Source organism: Equus quagga, chromosome 14, assembly GCF_021613505.1.
Source record: "Equus quagga isolate Etosha38 chromosome 14, UCLA_HA_Equagga_1.0, whole genome shotgun sequence".
In the NCBI taxonomy this organism is placed as follows: Eukaryota; Metazoa; Chordata; class Mammalia; order Perissodactyla; family Equidae; genus Equus; species Equus quagga.
Window position 1 is genome coordinate 37,194,555 of NC_060280.1, and position 23,538 is coordinate 37,218,092.

Here is a 23,538-nt window from a genome sequence, read left to right on the forward strand (position 1 = left end):
TATATGGTAGGCACTCAGTAAATAACTATTTTTATGTACCAGATACTAATCTAGGTGATGTGGAAGATAAAAATCTGATCCAGAGATAGATTCTTCCCTCATGCATAACTTTGTCTTGGAGAGAGGATGAGAATATGTGTGTGTATGCACACTCGTATGTGTGTGTGTGTGTTTGATAAAATAAAGTTAAAAATGGTTAAGTGTGATGGGAGGGAAAGACAAACTGTCTTGGGGATTCAAATGAAGAGAAAATGCTATCCAGCAGGGAGAATTAGGGAGAATTTTATGAGGAAGTATCATTGGAACTGGGCCCTGAAAAATGGATAGTATTTGGACATGTGAAAATGAACAGGGAGGTGGCTAAGGGAAGCAGATGATGCTGCAAGAGCCAGCAGGGAGGCTGGCAAAGCAAGCTAGTTATCTGGTTAAGTTGGTTGGAGCATGGGGGCATACAGGGGAGAAGTAGAAGATATGTCTGAAAATACGGCAAGGCACAACACATGATACCATTTATAGCAGAGCTTCCATTTTAATAGACGAAATAAACTTTCTCAGATCTTGGGGACATTAAGTGGGTTACGTATACTTGAGGGATTTTAGAGATAGTTAATCTCCTATGTGGTGACACATTTTAGTGAAACACAGACCAAGTGTGAGTCCCAACTCTACTACCTATTAGCTGTGCAAATTTAGGCAAGTCACTTAATCTTTCTGATATTCAGTCCTATACATTTGTGATAGCACATGACAGGACTACTGTAAAAATTAATAGAATAAAGTATCCAAAAGACTTATCAGAACGCTTGGCATTAGCAGAACTCAGCTAATATTAATTGTACTCTCCACAGTCACCAGATTATTCTCACCATTTCTCAAACCTCCTCTCCCTCCCTGCCAAACACACTTTTGAGACAATCTTACCTTTGGCCCCCCTGTTCATGTTCTGAGGAGTTTTAAATAAGAGGTCTCTCCTTGTACACTGTTGGCCCAAGTATTTTAAGAACATTGAGTAAGAGCACAAATTACACAAAGGGATAAGATGATTGGTATTGAAGTCCACCTGGGGAGAGACTCCTGGCCTATCTTGAGGATCCAGAGAAGACTGCACTTTTGGAGAACTCAACTGGACCAGTACATTCATTGAAAGTCAGAGCTGCTATTAAGTGAACTACTGGAATGAAGATACAGCAATAATGAAACCAGATAGAGGAGACTTTCCTTTTTCTTTTTAAGATTATCAATAGAGCTGAAGCTTCCATCTACTATATCTAACCAATCTGGAATAGATTCAGCAGATGGAAGAAATTTTAGAATGGTACATTCTGATCGTAGCTAAGATGGATACCAGGTAGCCAAACTGCATGAGGGTCATAATAAAAAATAGGCACAGTGAAAAGTCATGGTTGAAACATCAAAGAGCCAGTGGACTCCATAGGTTTGTGTCAAGAATCTTGAGATCAATTCAGGATACCTCAGTGCCCAGCAGTGTGGAATGCAGAATACAGAGTTTAGAGTAAAGTCATTCTGTAATCTTCTCCTTTGTCTCCACGTGAAATATTCTGTAAAATCTACATGACTTGCCTGGGCTCTGGAATTGGATATTTTGGGTGGTGAGGTAGGGAAGGGAAGTAGTTGAATTTAAGATTACTGCAATAACAGAGGATCCTCAAATTCCCCACTCACTATTTGGTCACATACATCATCACCTTTAAGTTTCACAGCAATATTCTTTCACAGTGTTTATTACCTATAGCTTTTGGACAAGGAAACTGAGGCTCAGAGAGGCACTGATGAGGAAGTGGTCAAACTGCAATTTGAATGCAGGTCTCTTTGGCTCCAATGTTCACTATGCAATACTTCACTGAAGGATACAAGTGGGGAAACATAAAGCAAAATAAGAATTGCCCATAGTGTATGGTAGTTGCATGCATTGTTGAATCTCTGTGTTTGTAGAGGAATCTAGATCTCTGGGTTCCCATGAGGAGCATCTAGTTGCACACAACAGATCCAAGGTAGGAAGGTGGCAGCCTAATATGGGTGTGGAAGTTGGATTAGAATTCTCAATTCACTTCCCTACAGCCTCTATTTTTCTTCTTTGGCACCTATGATAGGTCCATGAGATGAGCAACAGCTACTTCTGACTCTGATATGTATTTAGTCACAAGGATATTGTCTGTTCTGCTGTAAGGGGGTAACTGTGTACTTAAGGAACCTACAAGTATCTAAGATTCTTTTATAAAAACAGTCATTTCAACAGGAAAAGGGGGGTTAGGGAGTAGAGTGTTTCTGAATTGGACTAACATAAGCCACTTTTTCTGAAGCAATATAAATAATAAATGAGGGGGGTAGGATAATTTATTGAAATATTAATTTGTGTTTTGAACTTGCCATGTTTTTTCTGTCCCAAATTCAAAGCAGATAATTAGGACTTTGTATTCCCAAGTCTCGCTGGAGATTTGTGCTACAGGAGGGAAAGCAGTATTTTCTCGAAGAAACTCTCTTCCAGCTTTTTGTTCTTCAAAATCTGAGCTCCTAAAGGATTAATATTCAGGGAGGACTTTAAAAGGAGAATCGGGCAAGATAGAGGCCTATTATCAGATGTAATTTGATTTAAAGGAAATAAAGTAATGTGCCATTTTTTAAAAAAACTGTGTTTATAGAATAAAATGCATACCTGCTACAGGTGTGGTGTATTTAAATAGCTAGCACTTTTAATTATAAAATCTAAACACCACTGAACAAATTCCACGTTTGGCAACTCTTGCTCAAGAGCAATGCCCTTTCCTTGCACATTACTACCAGTACTGTCAGTGGTTAGGGTCATCGGGTGTTTCTGTGAAAACTTACTCTCTGGGAGAAATGCCTGTCCATGTTTTCTTCTAATGTGCTCCATTTTGCTTCTGCTTCTGGGGATATAATTATTCTGAAGTCAAAGACATAATGAATTTAAGTCAGCGTTTCCAAAACCTGCCTGTGCATCAGAATGACCTGTGAGGGTGTTTGTTCTGTTTTTAATACTAATGTCCCAGTCCTTCCCCGGACACCCAGATTTGGCAGATCTGGTGTGGGGATCAGGACTCCACGTTTACCAAAGTTTCACAGGTGACTGATGGGCTGTCAGAGTTTCCAACTACAATTTTAGATAGTAGATCTGTTCTTTTTGATAAACGTAAGAAGTCATTACATTTTTGAGTTGCATTATCTCTTTCAATTCCAACTGAAACAAGATAATAAGTATTGCCCTAAATTTTTTTTACTTAATGATAGTATTTAGCCGACAAATATTAATATCTGTAAAGTGTAAATATTAAGTTCTTTTTTCAAGGGTAGGTAAGAAATGCTACCTTTATTTCACCAGTGATATATACATAGATATCTGATACGATATATATCAGATATATGATATGATATATAGATATCTGATATATATACAGAGATATGTACATAGATATATATCATATATAGATACATATATTGATATATATCAGACACGATATATATCTGATATGATATTTATATTATGATATATGATGATATATATGAGGATATATATATGATGATATAGATCAGATATTTTATATAAATATACAATTTTTGTAAGCAGAATTTAACCAAGTATTTCTCTCTAAGCTACAGAAGACAGTGGTTCTGGGGAAGATCCTACTTTGCTTTAGCCAAGTAGACCACATTCCCACTATGAGTTCCATGCCCAGTTGCAACTGCTATACTGCTCCCTTTAGTTCTCATGAATTTAAACTCAGCATAACCTTATTAGAGCTACACTCAGCATTATATGGATTTGGATATATACTGTATGTGAAACTTTGTCCAACCATACATGGTCTAATCTAATGATACACAGTGAAGCCCTGGAATTAATGCTACCCCTGGGAACTGAGAGGTGTCATTATAGATGTTGCTATGGATATACTTGATTTCTGTGCTCAAATCATGAGGATATGCAGAAATAAACACTGTATTTCCTTAAAAAATTTTATGGTGCCTGCATGGTAAATCTGAGTATTTGGGGAAGGTACTTATTTGTGTTTACTTAACATTCTAGAATATTTAATTTTAGAGTTCTTAAATTAAAATCAGTTTAACACAGACTTTTCTTTCTTTATAACTTTTATAGTTAGGTCTGGTTTTGAATAAATTCTTCTTAATTAAGATCAATATATATTTTTAAAAGGTTTTGAAATATAAAAGAAACATCACTAAATCAACATAAAATCTCAAAATTGAATTTTTAAGGCAAATGTAAGTATAGTATAAATCTATGTTTTATTGGCTACTTGGAAGCTGCTTCCCCTTCATTCACTTCCTGATCTCATTCCACCATCCCTAACCAGCACTGCTAATCACCACAGCTGTGGCCAGGCCTGTAATCACCATGGTGCCCTGAATTAGAAGTCAAAGCTAATAATAATAATAATAATAATAATAGTTAACCTGAATGCAGCTTATTTTGTGCTAGGCTCTGTTCAAAGTGTTTTACATAGATTACTTCATTTAATCCTGGCAATAATCCATGGTATAGTCATAGATGGGAAAGCAGACACAGAGAGGTTACATAACTCATCCAAGGTCAAACAGCTAGTAAGTGGTGAACCCAGAGTTACTCTGACTCCAAAATTTGTGCTCCTAACCAAGATGCTACCCTGCTTCTGGATTTGCCACTTACTTTCAACTTGTCATGGGGGAAATCATGGAATCACTATCATCTCAGATTCTCAATCTCTTAAACAGGTATAACAACATCTCTCTGCCCATTTTGTATGGTGTTATAGGAAGTAAATGAGAAATAGAAAAATATCTGTGCAGTACTAGACAGATATAAGGGTTACCAACACTATTATAAATTCAGAGCAAGGCCTCACATAATTGACTTTGAAATCTCTGGCTACCACATTTATTTCAGCTGTTTCATTCTGACTTCATCTCCTGTCTCAAGATGGTAAATGAGACTTTAGAAAAAGATTAGGGGAAAGAAAATAAAGCAAAATATCAGACTCCAATGGATCAGTTGACAGCACTCCCATTAGGATGCAGTCTACATGAGCAAGAACTTACATCATTCTACTTCAAGGTCAACCTAACTTAAAAACATCTAGGATGACGGTTGACATTTAAATATTTACACAGAGGCACATATACTCACAGGACTGCTAAGTTCTTTCAGTAAGGATTTAAACTGTTCATTAAGGCAACTATATGGGGTCTGGTGTTATAGCCAAAATGACAGACATTAAGGACTGAACCCCTGCCTGGAACTGCACCATCCAGGAGGTCTTACTTCTTCTTGAGGAAAGCTGATTGCCTCCCCCGAATAGGTTGTAAGTGTTGCTGGGAGGAGACAATGATACAAAACTTTAGCTCTACCTTTGTGGACAAAAGAAAAATCAAAGACTAACATGAAGCACAGAGGAGACTCCAGAAATCTTAAAGCTAATAATGCCACCCATGCAGTGCAACAAAAAGAGCCTGACTTTGGAGTTAGCTTGAATCCCGATCCTGTTATGTATCAGGTGCATGACCTTTAACAGCATGGTCAAAGACACAGATCCTGGAGCCAGGCTGAATGTGTTCAGATTCCAGCTTTGCTAATTACTAGATCCCCACTGCGTAATCAGCATCTCACTTGATTGCCTTATCCACATCGCACATTTAACATTTCCAAAAACAAACTCTTGATATTTGTCCCCAGTCTGCCCTTCCACAGTCTTCCCCTTCTTAGTCATAACAGTTCCACGATGCTGCTGCTCAGGCCACAAACTCTGATGTCAGCCCCACTCTAGTTCACAGATATTACTCTATCATCTTCTGGCTTGCATTAGTTTTCACAAGAAATCTATTTTTATTATGTTCCTTTCTTCATAATGTCTTTGGGCTTGGTTGACACTCTTAGACCAATATGACTATAATTTTCATCAAATGTTTAAAATTTTGACTATTTGATACTTCAAAGTCTGCTTTTTCTGGTGCCACAAGTCACTGGAATTTTTTTTTTTTTTTTAGTCTTTTTACTCGCTGTGTTTCATTCGGATAAGTTCTATTGCCATGCTTTAAAGTTCACAATTCTTTCTTTTGCAGTGTCTATTGTGATATTAATTTCCATTTCAGATACTATTTTTTTATCATTCAATGTTTAATATGGGTTTATTTCATATCTTCCATTTCTCTCCATTCACATTTCTTTCCCTACTCTTTTGAGAGATTGACCATATTTATAATAGTTTGTTAATCTTCTCACCTGCCAGTTCCATCATTTCTATCATTTCTGGGTCTGTCTCTGTTGGTTGATTTTTCTCTTGATCATGGATCATATTTCCTATGGAAGGGCAGGTTGGGGACAAACATCAAGAGTTTGCTTTTGGAAATGTTGAGCGTGCCATGTCTATAAGGCAACCAAGTGAGGTGCTGATTAGGCAGTGGGGATTTAGGCATTTATCTTAAAGAAATATATAATCAAGAGATGGGGTCAGAAAGATTGTACAAGCATTATCTGTAATAAGAAAATCCTAGAAACAACCTAAATGTCCAAGAATAGGAAAGTAGTTAAGTAAATTATGGCTCCTCTATAATATACAGCTACTAAAAATACGTTTTTGAAAACTACTTAAGGACGTGAAAAAAATGCTCAAGATACAATGTTAAATTAAAAAAAAAAACACTGTACATAGTATGGCCCAAATTTTATAAACAAATATACAGATATAGAAAAAAACCTCAAAGGAAATATATCAAATATTAATAATGATTATCCTTTTGTGGTGATATGGTAACTTTTATTAGTTTTTCTTTATTTTTATTATTTTACATCTTTTCTACAAATACACATTATTTTTACAATTAGGGAAATTAATAAAATAAGACAGAACTTACTGGAAAGAAACAAAGAGGTATAAGACAATAAAAGGGGTAAGAAATAGATATAAAGATTGAAAAGGATGTGTGGGGAAAATATATGAAGGCAGTATTTTTTAAATGGTTTTTTACTCAGATATAGCTTGCTTCATTTCTAGATTAATTAAATTCCCTAGAAGCAAAAAGTGAATGATGCAAGCCAAAACTTATGAAATTTATAAGTCTATAATATATAAGAATATAAGTCTTTGGAATACAATAATTGTACCCCACAATTTTCTTATATTTTGTTAAGGTAATCATTAATATTAATATGGTAATCTTACCCACAGCAGCTAGTGATATAGGAGATTGCAAGAGGTCACTCAGGGATTTGTTGTCATGGATAATTTTCAAAGTACATACCCACATGTGGACAATTAGGAATCAGCTGACTTATATTTACTATTACTTTACTGACATACAGATGTGGAAATAAACTCCTAGAGGAAGAGGCCATGTCTGCTTGTCTTGAATCATAATACACACTCTGTTTCAGTATCATACAGATAATGGCTAGAAATAAGCTGCACATTGTGTTGGTGATATTAGTTAACTTGCAATGTAAGGGGACAGGGGTCATTTAATGGTTGATTACTCCTACAGTGGTCACTCCAAAATTCTCCATTGCCATCATTTATCCTTTTTTGCCTCAACCAGCCAAGGGTGAACTCATTCTATTAAAATGTAATACAGCATTCATTAAATAACTATCTACATGGTATTTGAATTTTACTTCTATAACAACAATAGATGTGCAATAGATCAATGTGCAACAACCATCTTCCATAAAATTATAAGGCCTAGTGTTGTGTGTTTATGTCTGGCTAATTTATTAGGTACATAGGAAATGATAAATATCTATAAAAGACAGTCTTAGAATCATCATTATTGTTTCATTTTTCTTAACATTAAATTCATTTCCCCAACAGCAAACAACAGCTTAACATGTTTTCCAATACATATTTGGATATCTTCCTTTAATTAAGATTTGTCAACTTCCCCATTAGCATACCCACTCTCTCTGTTTCTAACAGGATAGCTCTATCAATCTTGCCTCACAGTTTATGTAAGTAAAACTAAATGGTTATGTGGAGCCACCATCAATAAAGAGAAAACTTCCCTTGAGGCTTCCACTTAATGGTTTATCCTCCATCTGTCTCACTAGTTTTGTCCTACTCTTCCTTTCCCATCACTACACTTTGCTTCAAAAGAGACATTATAGTACCAGGCTCCACATCGGAGAAATCAGGCGTGCAGCACAGAGCAAAACATATAACTCAGAGACACTGCTGATGAATATTTGATTTAGTTAAGTTCTTTAACGTACTTTATAAAGGATGTGAGGAGTCTGATGCCATGTTTTTACAGAATCTTTTTTAGGGGAAAAGCTACATGGTATTAGTCATTGAGAGCTACAACGAATAAAATAGGGCAAAATAAAGAAATTGTCTAGAGGACAATTGTATTTAGCGCTAGAGGCCAGATTGATAGACTGTTTTTTATTATATTTGGTTCCACTGAATCCTATATTAGATTTTCAATGCAGGTGGTACTAGACATTCATTGTAGTCATACAAATAAACATCCTTTATAAAGCAGTAAGACTATATAACTTTCTGAAATAAAATGTTCTAATGTGCTCTGCAAGATAAATAAGTTGAAAAAATGTACACGTAGATTTTGTTTGAGCAGCTGTATGATACTGTTGGCTACATTTCCATTCCATGGAGGATGTTTACCAAAACATGATTTTATTTGTGGAGTAGTTCATCTTAAATCCTTGTTTTAAATAGTATTAATAATAGCTAACATTTATCAAGTGCTTACTTTTTTCCAAGCGCTTTATACGTGTTAACTCAGGTTATTGTCACAATAAGCTTATGAGATGGAAAGCATTATTCTGCTTCTTTTATAACTGAGAAAACTGGGGCAGAGTGGTTATATAACTTACCCAAGGTCATACAGATAGGAAGTGATCAAGGTGGGACCCTCAGCAGGGTGTCTTCAGGGCCCACACACCTAATCACAGCTACACAGATCCTGATTCTAAAGTAAGGTCAATTGTCTGCATAGGGCACATCGAGTTCTTTTCTACGATACTTGGTTAAAGGCATGGAAGAAAAGATTTCCTTCCTGTGTCAAAAGAAAGAACTTCCACCTCATCCAGAAATGGTTTCAAGTGATTAAATATAAGTTAAAAAGGAGAGAAGTTAGAATACTCCCAGACTTTACTCTGATGGAAGGTGTTGTCTAATTCTTTGAGAGCCTGTCCCTAATGAAGACCATAAATCCTGAGACATTACTAAGGGACTATTTCTACAACACAGAATTAAGAACTGACAAGTTTGTGTAATTTAGCTCACTGCTTCTCAAACTTGGGAACTCATATGCTACTTGGGGTTTGTGGTATTTGCCAGGGACTGATTATCCCCAGAGAACCTTTCTGTTGTCTCAGTTTCACTTTAAGATTTTGGATAAAAATAATTTAATCTGTAATCAAAATATTTTCACATTAAAGCAATTAAGGGTATTTCCCAAACTGTATGACAAAACGCAAGATTTTGTGTGTTTCACGCTTGGACAGAAAGCTTCATGTTCTACCTCAGATCCTGAGGAGAACAATTGCATTTTTCATGGCCTAAGGGCATGTGGGTAGACAGATTTGACAAACAGTGATTTTAGCCTCTAACCAGTTCTGATCTAAACACCAAGGGAAAAAAATCAGTACCAGTGGCAAACACTTATGCTGTTCCTGAAAGATTACTCCACAGGCTATGAAAAGTATAGAAATGGTCAGTAGTAAATCAGCCTGCCTGAGGCACGACTGCTCCTCCCGTAGAACAGTGGCTGTTGAATCTAACTCTGAAGCATAGCTCAGATTCCTCCACAGTTATTCTCTTCCCCTGCTAGCCCCCCACGAAACCTCCCATCCCAGCTGCCATAATCTTTCCCCTCATTTCTTAAACGGTCCCTCTACTTCTCTACACAGCAGTCAGAGATGCTTTTTTTTAAGACATAAATCAGATTATTTCATTCTTCTGGTTAGTACTCTTTAATGGATTCTCAATGCACTTAAAATTAAAGCTACACATCTTCATCATTACCTACAAAGTCCTACGTCATCTGGCTCCTGACTCCTTCTCCAGCCTAATTTTCTGCCATGCTTCCATGAGCTCATCTCTTTCCAGCCAAGCTGGACTTCTTTCTGTTCCTGGAACACACTTAACTTATTCCTGCCTCAGTGACTTTGGCCTTGCAATTCAGTCTTCCTATTGTTCTCTTCCCCAATCACTGTCTATTATGTTATCTTATTTTATTTTCTTAATAGTGCTTATCAATATCTAAACTTAACTAACTTATCTATATATCTTTATTCAATACACTAGAATGACTCTAACAAACCTTGCCTGGTTTGTTTGCCATTGTAATTCTGTTGCTAATAATTGTGCTTGACACATGGTACAAGCTAAATATTCATCGAATGAGTAAATGAATAAATAAATGAAATAAAGAGAAAAGATAACTGGAATACATTTCAGATATTATATCCAGTAAGCCAGTGTTCTATAATTTGGGGAGAACAGAGTGGTGGCAGACTATAGGCTGCTGGTAAATATCTATTTAGTAAATAAGGGTGTCAAACTGATGAATATCAGAGTCATGATTTGGAGTGGTCTTTGAAAGTTTCTGGAGGCAAGAAATCTTTCTTGAGACTTCACTTAGTGCATGCTTTTTGAACAACCAAATTATGTGAGGGAGCATTATGTAGAGCCAATCAGAAAGACACGCAGGTATACTAAGCTAAGGGTCAGGTGAACTTGGTTTCTGGGAAATATGTCACGTACAGCTATAAATTAGGTCCCTGGCTTTCATAATGACATGTATCACACTCATGATTTGATCAATTAAGTCCCTACATCTTCAAAGAGCAGTTGTACTTTGCATCTCCAAATTTTTTGGTTTCATTTTAGTACTAATGATTTGTTTGTGTATCCTGAGAATATTTAGCCAGATGGTTAGAGTGTGTAGTTTACATCCCTTCTGGGTGACCAAGGAAGACTTGGCTCAGGAGAGGCAGAATCCATAGTTGTAGGTAACGTACGAAGTGGGCATTGCTCACAAGTGACCAGTGATTCACAAGTGATTGTAGCTTTTCATAATTATTCCCCTTTTACTCCATCCAAAACACAAAAAAAGTGAAATCAGCTTACCGAAATAGAAAGAACTGTGGACTGGCTGTCTGAAGACATGGGTTCTAAATCAGATTCTACTATTTTCAAGTTATGGGACTTAGAGATGGCCGACAAACCATGCTGGGCCTGTGTTCCTTACCCATCAAATGGAGGAAGATTAGACTCCACATTCATTTATGGCCCTTCCAACTCTAATAGTCTATAACTCCTTGAGCCAAAAACCCATCTCAGCATCACGGTGATGGCTTCGTTTACCAAAAATCAAAGACCAGAATATCTCCACCACAATGAATACTGACTTATAGGGGACTCAGTAGGCTTTCTCCTAAGAGCATTTTATCCAAGGCCTTTGTTTATGCTCTCTTTCTCTAAATCAATGGAAAACCAAAATTTCCCTGTTTTCTCAGGTATATATTTCCTTAAACAGTAAGGAAGAGATTTTCAAAAATTCCAACTAAGTCGTAGTATTCTTCTAATCAAAATTCCTTAAAAAGTTCTTACTACATTTTCCCAGCAAAGGTGAATATGAATCAGGAAAATAGAGAAATATGTCTTACAAGAGATAGAGGAAGATATAATGAGCATATGGAATAAAAGGCTGCCCATTTGATATGATTTCATAGGTTGTTGAATGTTCCCATTTCACAGAAATGATGTTTCCCCATGAGCCCAAGTCTCATCATTAGAAATTCATTCCCTTATGTATTATTCTAGGAAAACACAAAGTAAGCCTTAAATATAAGCTACTATAACACCTTAGGATAATAATAAGTTTATATAGGCCTTTGAAAGATGACGACTTTCACTCATATCACGGTAAAATTTCACAATTCCGTAAGAAAATTAGAAGATGCTTTATCCCAAATTTATAGATGAGAAAATCAAGACTCACAGAGATTAAATGGCTTATTCAGGGTCATCTAGGTAAGTAAGTGGTACCTACTACAGGGTCAGAACACAGTCTCCTGATGTAAGGCCAATCCTCTTTCTCCAACATTTCTCCATGGAAAGAGACTGCATAAGATGGAGGGTGCGAGTGTGGGGATGAGGCCTTGGGAGACAGACAAAACCTGAATTCAAACTTTGATTCTGCTATTTGCTTGCTGTCTGAGATGAGGCAATTATTTAAACTCTTTGAGCATTTTTGTTATCTATAAAAATCAAGGATAAGAATATAATATAAATAATATCAAAGGAGTAATACATATTAAAGCACTTAGTGTTAACAGTGCATGGTAGTGATCTTTTTGTTTCTACTACCATATATATTTTTAATTGTACAACTAGGTGGTATATGAGAGAAAGGATAGGAATGTAAAGATAATTTAAAGGTAGGTATCATTTTCCTTTATGAGTCTTCTGTTTCAAACTGTAAGAGTTGTTTTTATTTTATTCTATTTCACATTCTTCCTTGACTACACATGTAATTTCCCCTACCATGAATGCCCTTCCTGATCTCTGGACTCTCTGACCAATGCCTACGTATTTTCTCAAGCTCAAACTCAAGAGTTATCTCCTCTTTAAAACTTTCTTCGATGTCATAGGCTTTTCCTGTAGCATTCACATAAAACAGAAATTCATTTATAAATATTTACTGAGTGCCTCCCGTGGTGCTAGGGAACTCTGCTAGGGTGACTTGAGAGCACTTCATAGAATTGATCTAATTTTGTTTGTTTCTGTTAGTAGCTCCCACACTTCGGGATTTTACAGATCTTTTACATTTAAAAAAGGAGAACTGAGATAAAGTTGCCAACTTTTCATTTTCTAATGAGAATACAGTAAAATAACTGCCATTTGCTACCACAAAAGAAATGACATTTTGATATCAAGATATACAATCTCAGGATTCAAAAAAATAATAAATTAGTCTTTATGGAAAACTTCACAGAGGGGATATGCATAATCAGGTAACAGGCACTGGGGGATTCACTGGTTTACTTATATTTTTGTCTGAATTTGATAGTTCTTACAGATGTCCTTTCTTATACAGTTTTGTGTTCCTTGTGCAGTGCCTGCTGTCTAGTGGGATGTGCTCAATAAATATTCATAAATGAGGCAATGAATTTGCCTCTGAGACAATTCCTGTGAGTCACAGTAACACCTACAGCACAGAGCACCTGTGAGAGGACACAGCCATAGTGAGAGAGGGGGAGGGGTGTGTGTGTGTGTGTGTGTGTGTGTGTGTGTGTGTGTAAACTGATATAATTTACTTCACAAGTTTGCCAGGTATCAGTCATTCAGAAGATTCTACACAAGAGTTATTAGTGAGATTGTCAAGGGCGGAGGTGAGACAAGAAGTTCAACAGTGAAACATAATGCTTCAGGAAGAAGTGGACTCTCTTCCAAGTACACCATCTGTAAAAACATTCCACGTGACATCTTAGGTGGATTAAGAATTATAATAAGTATAGCTACTGCAACTAGATAACACTCATTTAATATTCACTATGTGTCAGGCACTGCTAAAAGTTCTTTGCATGCATTATCTCATTTAATCATTACAACCACCTGTGGAGGTAGATGTGATAACTAGTCCCATTGTACAAATGAAGAAATTGAGGCTTGCAGGGGTTAAACGATTTGCCCAGGATCATACCGTTAGCCAGTGGTAGAAGTAGTTCTCAACTCTGATCTAGGTGTCTTTAGAGCTTACCAAAGCTATTGGGTCCCTTTCTAGCCACATGTTTCTACGATGAGCACAGTCTTACATGGCTTGTTTTTCATTTTAAAAATAAGGAGAAAATTAAAATGTTTCTTCCTAGCCAAGATTTTAAAGCTGGTAGAGCATCCAGTTTTTCTATTTAAAATCTGTGGCCATAAGCAAAATCCTTAACATCTCTGAACTTCACTACATCTATAAAATGGTAATAAAAGCCCTTCTTTCTGTGTTTTTGGAAGGGTTAAATGGATAGTGTACGTAAAACAGCTAGCAAAGGACTGGATTATGAAGGTGGTTTAATACACTTTAATGCACTCTGGGGCCTAGTAAGATTAAGAGACATTTCCAAATTAAAATCATATCAAATATTAGCGATAGGATGAGAGCAAATAGATCATTGCTCTGGTGAATAAAGGTGCCAATTATTTGCACAATTCTTTAGAGAGCCACAAAGATTATCTTTGCTACGGCCCTCATTTTAATTATGAGCATAGAGATGAGACGTTTCAGCATAGGAAGAAGTTTATATTTGATTTACAGCACAGATGCACATTTGCAACATCTAAACATTTCATTCCTTGGCTAAAGATGTAACAAGCTACTTCAGCAAACCTGAAATTGTAAAATAAATGGAAAATGCTTAATCATTTAAAAAAGAAATAGCAAAGGAATGAAAAGACCAAAGTATGCATGGGTCCCAGAGAGGAGAGGAAAGCAGCACGAAGTTGCTTCGACTTTTTAAAGGCTGACAAATGGCTTCATTAGACAGGCAGGAGATGAAACCGAAAGGGTGCATCTCTATCATTTTTATATACAAACACTTTCAGAAAAAGCATACATATCTATATGTAATCTAAAAGTACTTCTCATGGAGAAAAGCAAGTTTCAGAGCAATGTGTAAAATATGAACTTATGTTATAAAAACAAGGTCAAGGGGCCGGCACAGTGGCACAGCAGTTAAGTTTGCATGCTTCACTTTGGCAGCCTGGAGTTCGCAGGTTCAGATCCTGGTCAAGGACCTATGCACCACTTATCAAGCTGTGCTGCGGCAGGCATCCCACATATAAAATAAAGGAAGATGGGCAAGGATGTTAGCTCAGGGCCAATCTTCCTTGAAACAAAAAAAAGGTCACGCCCTTCCTATATCTGAGTATGCATTTGTACATGTTTGTATGAACGTGGAGAATATATGAAAGGTTCAAGCCAGGCTGTCACATTGTGAACCTCAAGACAGATTGCTCTGGAGGGAGTTTGGGGGAGATTTTTGTTTCTTGAACATCTTTGCATTACTACACCAAATGCAATGAGCATATATTACTTTGGAGCAAAAACAATTAAAGATAAAAAAGAAAAAAATGTACATTTCTTATTATTCATCTGCCCGTTCATTCACTAATTTATTCATCATCCAGTGTTTATTGAATCTTTACTGGTGACCCTTAAGTAAACTAAGTCGATTTCAAACTGTCAGATCCGACTTTTTCAGAGGCGTGCTGACTAAATTTGGTAATACTTTGTGGATTAGCAATGTGGTTCTGCGCCTGTCTTGTTCTCCTTTGGGATTAATGGAGTATATTAAATTCAAACCATTTGGAGTTAATTTCACTCCTTTCCTTTCCATTTCCACCTGCAGTTACTGCACCAGAGGGAGGGTTGATTGACTCCCCAGTTCTATTAAACTGTAGGCAGCAATTTGCGGCAAGAACATGAAGTTTAGAGTCAAAAGACATGAGGCTCAGCTATAACTCTTTCACTAATCAGATGTGTAATATTGGTATGCTACTGCCTTCTTTTTGAACTTCAGCACCATCTTCTCTCCTCCAGTAATAATGCCCATCTTACAGGATGGCTGTAAAGCTCAAATGGGATCAGATTTCAAAAGTTTTCATAAATTGTAAAGTGATAAGCATATGTTACTATTCCTCCACAAAGAATTTGTGGTTTTGCCTTCTAACACAGGAGAATGACACACATTTACAAATATTTGCAGGTTTCCAGTGGAGGCAAGACTATAATAAGTTTGAGTGGTACTCAGAAGCCTTAGCTAGACCCCCGACAAGGGCTGACACGTTAGGCAGATGCAATTTCTTCCAGGTAAGGATCACACACTCAGTTAACCAACAAGTATATCTGACCTGGTGTAATCGTCTTCAACAAGCATGTGCTTTGGAATTGGTGAGTACCTTCCCGGAGAGATGGGCGGCAGGGAGGTTTTATATTCTAAAGTGCCATTGTTGCCAGAGAGGAGATGGTTTTCCATCGGTGGAGAATAAGCTAAGGGGTGAAAAAAAGAAAAGCAAAGAAAACTGTTATGTGGGTGATTCAATATGTCATTCTATAGTTTTGTAAAAATAGAAAGGCTTTGCTACATGCCAACGATGTTCTTGTCCTCCCTGAGGGGGAAGTTGCTATTTGTTTGCACTTAGTATGTACAAGCACAGTGACCTTTAGGATCGGAAAGATGTAATAACAATTATATATATAAGTGCAGTTAGTATAATTAGGTGAAGAGAAGAATTGGAGGAGAGACCCAGCACACATTTTCAGAACGATGATTAATTTTCTATTGAAACAAAAATGTTAGCTTTCTAATTGCAGAGCTCACATTCTTTTCACACAATTAGTATCCAATCATCAAAAACAGAAGGCTCCTAGGAGCAGGTTCTTGTATAAGACTTTATTCCCAAAATATGCTGTACTCTCATCCCAGAAAGGCCTTTCTTTCCTATTTCTCCACCTAATTCATCTCCTTTTTTGAGTGACTGAAAACCCCTTCTTTGTAGGGCTCCTGACCCCTCTTTTTCTCCTCAAATCCCTTTCATACATTGAGAAATCCAACTCTGATCATGCTGTTCTCTTGCTTAAATGCGCTCCATTGCCACTATTGTATTGATTATAAACTCTCCCTTTCACCATTCTTACAAGATTGATCCATTCAACGTCCCCCTTACCCATATCTTTTGGTCCCCAAACAAAGTCTGTTCTTCCCAACATCTGTACCTTTGTTCCAGTGTTCCAACTACCTACAATTTCTGTCTCCTACCCCATCTCTGATATTGCAACCTCAACCATTCTTCAAGAGAAAATTCAAATGGCACCCTCCGCATAAAGATTTTTCTAACAGGTGATATTCTCTTCCTTTGAGTGCCCAAAGGACATTGATTTTTACCTCTTTCATGGCATACACATATCTCTTATTTTGCCAAATACTGCTGCTATTCATATATCTGCATTAGCCTTCCTTCTTGTGAAGGTCATGACTGTATCTCCTTTGTATCCCACATATTACCTTGCAAGGTGTCTTGTAGATATCAAAGTTACTCAATACATATTTCTTGAATTGAATAGCAAGTTTTGTTTTCTCCTTTTTCTCTCTTTGACATTGACCTTATAGCCCTTCATGAAATGGCTCACAGAGTCTCAAGGCTGATTTTTCTAATTTTATCCAGTTTGAAAAACTTTAAAAGTTAAAAGTCTCTCATATCCTAACGTAAGGCTGATCTCAGCTTGCTGCCTGCTTGATAAAACACATATTTTGGGGCAAGTCATTTTAGAGTCACCATTAAGAAAAGCAATAGTTAATGTAATAGGCAGGTAACAAAACTATTCAACCTTTAAATTTCTCTCAAGAGAAACATCTACATCTAAGAGAGGTTAAATGACTTGCTTAAGACCATAGTACTAATTAATGGCAGGTCCTGAAGACATTCTGATTTCCCAATCTTACAAGTGGTTTCTCAAAACTTCAGAATGAGCAAGCATACTGGTGTCAATAAAAATGTCCCTTAAACTCACATCAAAAAATGGATTGTTTCTAAATCTAGTCCCCAAAGACAGAAGCTTAGATGAGGTTCTTATTAATTTATTAAAAAGAGGAGAATACAGGGGGCTTATATAGCAGTGGACTTTGTGAGGACCCAGCACAGCATCTCATGGTGAATTGTTGCCCTGGAAGCCCCACCTCCAACGCACCTCTAGTGCCATAGTGACTGACAATCGTTGCTGGCTTCCCTACCAGTATAACAAAATCAGGAAATGGGAAGAGCAATGATGATGGTGATTAAGGAACATAATTTCACCATTCAAGTTCAAGATTCTCTCCCCCAGGAAGAATCATTCTGCTATATCTGGTCTATTTTGCCAGCCTCTCTTTTCCACTCTACTACCATATAGGTTTGAACTAGGAAGAGAGAATATCATAGCTTGAGAGCTATTATGCTTTAGGGGCTTGAGAAATAGCCTTCAAACATGTGTTGCTCCTATGTTGTTATAATCACACTGTCCACAACATCTATCACTAAGCCTTTCCAAAACAGTAGACTTGCCAAGTCATCAGGGTGTCCCACCTTCAAAACACTAGGTAAGGTTCTGTAAAGCAACCAGGGAGTGAAGTGCAAGATCCCGCTGTAGTATTTCCACAGGTTAAACAAGACTGAAGATGTGAACAGAGGACTTCGCCAAGTTTTGTAGAATTCCACTTTTGCAAGCCTGGCATCCTGTTCAAAGATGACACTGAATATGGTACTTACAATGAGTAATATCAGGAGGACCATAAGGGTCAGTCATATAAATGGTGGTGGGCTTGCCAACTTTTAGATAAACTACATCTGACGTGTTCTTCAATATTGCTACTGCCTCTTCATGTGTTACTTCTTCTAAACTGTAGTTGTTTACCTAGAAGGGGAAAAAAATTCAAAATTAGAGTCGAATTTATGCAGGTGAAGAGAAATATTGGCAAGAAGATATTTAGAAGCATGACCTTACTTAAAGATTAAACTACAATGATTACAGTCAAATATCTATATCATGCTTTGACAGAACAGATGGCATTAGCCAAAGGAGATAAGGTACAGTTGTTGATGTTAAAAAACAAATTGCTTCTGCCTTTTCCTATGAGGAAGCAATGCATTATAATGGAAATCAGAATACCATTTGTGGAAAAAGTAAAAGAAGGGTCAAATATCTTTCTTATTATGCTATAGTTTTTGTGATTACAAAAGCAATACATATTCATTGAAGAAAAGAACAAAAAACAACAGAAGATAAAAATCAGGCTTAATCTCCCTATTTGGATATATTTCTTTATACAATTGTGACTATACTATATACGTTATTGTGGAACCTGCTTTTTATCCATATCATGAAAGTACTCCAACAACATGACTTTTGATTTTTACAGAGCCCTGTGTTTCATGGCTATAATTTAATGATTTAACTAATCTCTTAATAAAGCATGTTTAGTTTGCTTGCAATGTTTTTCTACTACAAATAATGTTGCAATAAACCTTTTTCTATATTTGTACACAACTTTGATGATTTCTTCAGGATAAATCATACAAGTGGAATTGCTGAACCAAACTATATGAATATTATAAGGATTCTGACAATTATTCCCAAAGTGCCCTCTGGAAACACAGACCAGTCTATTCTTATCCCACAACTATATGAGATCCCCCATTTTCCTACAGCTTCACTCAACTTGGTTTTTCTCACTTTAGAAATCATTTCCTATCAAAATATCATTTAACATGAGTCTATTTTCTGAGGAAAGGGTAATGATGGAACACAGGGCTTTGCAGGTGAGCAAGTTCAAGGGTACCCTATTCCCACCGGTTTTAACAACAACTCCTGTTTCCTTACTGGACAGCAAAACCTGTGACACAAGTGCATTTCTTATTCATGGCAATGGCATTACAGTGGATCTCTGCAGCACTTCTCTTAACTGGTTTTGAAAATATTCAGGTAGTATTTTAAATACCTAGGTTATCCTTATTTGGCTACTAGTTTTTTATGAAGTGATTTTTCAGTTTCGGCAGAAACGATGTAGAATTAAAATAAGTGTGCCGAGGGCATTAGAGTGGATGCCCACATGTTCTCCGCACTATCCAATTAGACTTAGTCATATAATACCTTGCAGCGCTGCCTTTTCTTTTCCTTTGGCCTCATGTTGTTATATAAATTCCACATTCCAGTTAATCCTTGGTGGTGCAGCTCAAGTTAGGGACCCTGGAACTGGAGGGAATTCGACCTTTGAACCTGACTGATGTGTATGAATGCTGACCATGAGCTCCCCACTAAGCTGTGAGCCTCTCTACTGGTTCCTACCATTCCCTTCTACACGAGTGGCATTCTATTAAATCCTTTTGTATTTCTAGTGTCCAGCACTTGTTCATTCACTGATCAAATGTTTATTGCATACCTATTATGTGTCAGTCTGTTCTACATATTAGACATATAGTGATAATAAGAATGATAATCATAATCATGGCAGACACTTATAGAGCCTGTATTGCACATCAGGCACTATTTTAAATTATTTTACATATATTAACAGAATCAAACCTCACCACAGCCTATTAGGTAGCTATTATGATTACCTTTATTTTACAGATGAGAAAAGCATATCTTCAAGAGGTTAATAAACTGGCCCAAAGTCATTGGTCCAATGGTGGTAGAGGCAGAATTAAAAGCCAGGCAGTTTGGGTTCAGAGACCACGGTCTTAACCACTCATCTATATCGATTCTTCCAGATAAACATAGTCCTGGCTCCCTTGAAACTTACATTCTGACAGGACAGAGTTTTTTATGGAATAAATGGATAGAAGAATAGACCCATACAGAGAGTGAGAACGTAGAGGGTCTACAGGTATGGAAAACACAGTTGGTGATGGCAGCCCTTAGTAACAGACACAGAAAAAACAAAAACAATAGCAATAACAATAAGAGCAAACACTTATTTAACAACTACATGTCGTATATTTTGGGAGTACTATGTATATATTTTGACATAAATCATATAACTGATCTTGGTTATAGCTTCATGAGGCAGACATTAACAATTAGGCCCATTTTACAGATGAGAAAAACTGACTTTAAAGAGGTTAACTTGCAACCAAGAGGTCACACAGCCTCCAAGTGGCAAAGCCATCAGTTGGATCACAGTCCTGAAAAGATGGAAATGAGACTACCCTTGAGTGTTGGTTCATTGAAACCTAGGGCTTACATCATCTATTCTTTCGCCCTTTAGAACAGAGTTTCCTTCCAAGTTTACATATGGAAGTAACATAAATTCCAAAGTGTTATAAAAACCTGAGTAATCATTATTCTTCTTTCTTAATCCAGTAGTGACAGTATTTTGCATCACCCAAATACATTGACACGGTAAAAAAATAAATAAGTAAAATGGAAAGTAGCTTGATATATATGTCTCTTCAAAACTTTCTTATATATTTGACTGATCACTTATTTTAGGGCAGTACCATTTGTACCTAGATAATGAATACTTACAAATGATGCCCATATACAATGGTTTAAAATGGGTATGGAAGTGGATTTTTCTCTCAAAAAACAATTGCTTAAGGTGGCTCTGAATATTGTGACCATGGCCCCCAGAAACACCTATATTGACAAAACAGAGGGAAAAGGGATTTGTTGCCATAACACGGAGTGGATTAGATTACAAGTGGCACAAAAGCTCTGTTTCTGACAAGGGCTTGTTGTCTCTCTCCCCAGGGTACAGAAAGCACACAGCTCATTAGATTATCAGTGAAAAAGAGATGTGGCCAGTGCTTATTAAACTGCACTTTTGCCATTTTTAAGATGGGCAATGAAACAATCTAGAAAATGTTACCTTCAAGTGAATTTTCTAAGAATAACTTCGCTGACAGACTCTCAGACCAGCAGGAAAATCTTTAGACCAGAAAGCAGAAGTTGAGGAAAGGGTGGATGTGAGGAGTGGGAAAAGAGAGGATATTGGGGGAATAATGGTAGTTTAAAATAGTGGTAGTTCAGTTGGTTTTTATTTGGTGACTATGAAGTGTTGGAAAATTTACACAGATTTTAATTATGGAACAGGTGGTATATTGGAACAGAATGAAGTGACTAAAAGTACATCTTTTGAGTCATGCAGACCAGGATCTGAGTCTTGGTCCTGGCACTTCCTAGCTGTGTGATCTTGGGAAACTTATTAACCTTCTTAGCCTCAGTTTTGACATCTGTAAAATAGGTATGATAATAATCATGGCCTCAAAGCGTTACTGATTTAAATGTAATGATCTATATAAAGTGACAGGCACATTAAAATACTTATTAATGTTAGCTCTGATTACTATTACTATTGTCATCATCCATCTCTCTTCCCAGGAAACAGGAATTGGTGAAAATTTTCGCTGAGATTTTCCTGTAAACATCTGTGAACTGACGAGTTTAATTAGGGTACGGCTGATGAGGCTTCTGTGTGGTCTTTTAAAAATTCAGAATAGTACAGGATCTGGACCAAAAAGTCCTCTTTTGTGCTGAAGTCTTCGAAATGTTTTTCACGAAAGTAGGTTTATTTGGGTTAATTATGTGTGTGCATTATCCTATGAACTCTCAAGATAAAGGGCCTACAGCTGGAGCTGATTGTACACAGAGAGAAGGGACATTATACTGATTGGCTAGTTGCTCTTGTCATTGTGTTTCATTGTCTTTTTTCTTTTTTTCTTTTGCATCAAGTGTCTGCCTATAATGGTGAACACTGAGCAACTGGCCTGGTTTCAGAAAAAAAATCATGTGCATTTGAATGAAGTGTTTCTGTGGGATGCACTATACAGAGGGGGACATATGTGCAGCTTGGCCGTATGTTTGCAATAGAACAGAGGACTGAGGCCAAGAAAATGAGGTTGGAGGTGAGATGACTCATTCTCTCACATGGAAGAGGGAGTGATGAATTTGAGTATAATGCAGACAAAAGAGGGAAAGTCAGCTGAAGAAAGAGGCTTGAAAGAAGGGAACATGGCAAGTGTTGTGGGAATTCAAATGAGTGTGCAAATATATATGTGATGGTACAAAGGCTGGAGGTGTAAGGGCACAAGAGGGCGGTAATAAGGAGGAATGGGCAATGTGCAGATGGCGAGATACTGATTGTTCTACGTTCATTCAGGAATACCAATGTGGGGGGACAAACTGGGAGGTGATCAGGGACATAAAAGTTACCTAAGACATCATGCAAGGAAATGGGAGACTCTAGAAACACTGTAAAAAAAAAAATCACAAACTCCAAAGTTAGCTTTTTGAAAAGGCAACAAAGTCTTTGATCACTAGATTGTAAGATAAATTAAAAAGGGGGACCAGTCTGATGCAATAATGTCACTGATATGAAAATCAAAATGCATAAACCAAACACTAAAATCTCTTCAGAACATTGAAATCACAATAAGATTTATTTAAAAAATAATAACTATGAATAAATAGGAAATGTTAATAATGGTTCTCTTTGGATAATAAATATTTTCTTATTTTTCACCTTTTCCGCAATAAGCATGCATTAGTTATGGTTAGAACCCAATTGACTCTATTTTTTAAATGAACAAGAACAAAAACGTTAAATAAGGAAGAACATGTGCTCACTCTGGCAGCACATAGACTAAAAGAAAGGAAGACCAAAACTGAGTGCAGTGGCTTCATTATGAGACACATATAGCAAGATCTCATGAGTGATGGAAAGTTGGAATGGGAAAGAAGGAAGCTGATTTCTCAAGCCCAGTGAATTGACTTAAATTTATTAGAAATTTATAGCCGTATGTTAAACCTAGGTGTTTCTAGAAATGAAGGGAATTTGGTACAATGAGAGTAATTTTGAAAGTAGAATCAGATCTGGTTTCAACTCCTGGTTTCACAAATTTGGGTCTATTAACATATTTACTGAGTATTAATTTTCTTACATGTAAAATGGGGATAATAATTTATTTGTTGATTACTTATGTTTACAAGAAACGAATGATACCATGAACCTGAAAA

General features: G+C 36.7%; 1 protein-coding gene across 2 annotated transcripts in view; it reads right to left on the reverse strand.

Annotated features, from left to right (window-relative positions):
* DLG2 (discs large MAGUK scaffold protein 2) overlaps positions 1 to 23,538 on the reverse strand; it is a 1,814,300-nt gene that overhangs the window by 428,942 nt on the left and 1,361,820 nt on the right. For both annotated transcript variants that reach the window (XM_046685982.1, XM_046685984.1), the window contains exons 12-13: positions 18,291 to 18,435; positions 15,897 to 16,035 (exon numbers count right to left, since the gene is read on the reverse strand). In XM_046685982.1, the coding sequence (XP_046541938.1) occupies positions 15,897 to 16,035; positions 18,291 to 18,435 (284 nt within the window). The remainder of the gene's footprint in view (positions 1 to 15,896; positions 16,036 to 18,290; positions 18,436 to 23,538) is intronic.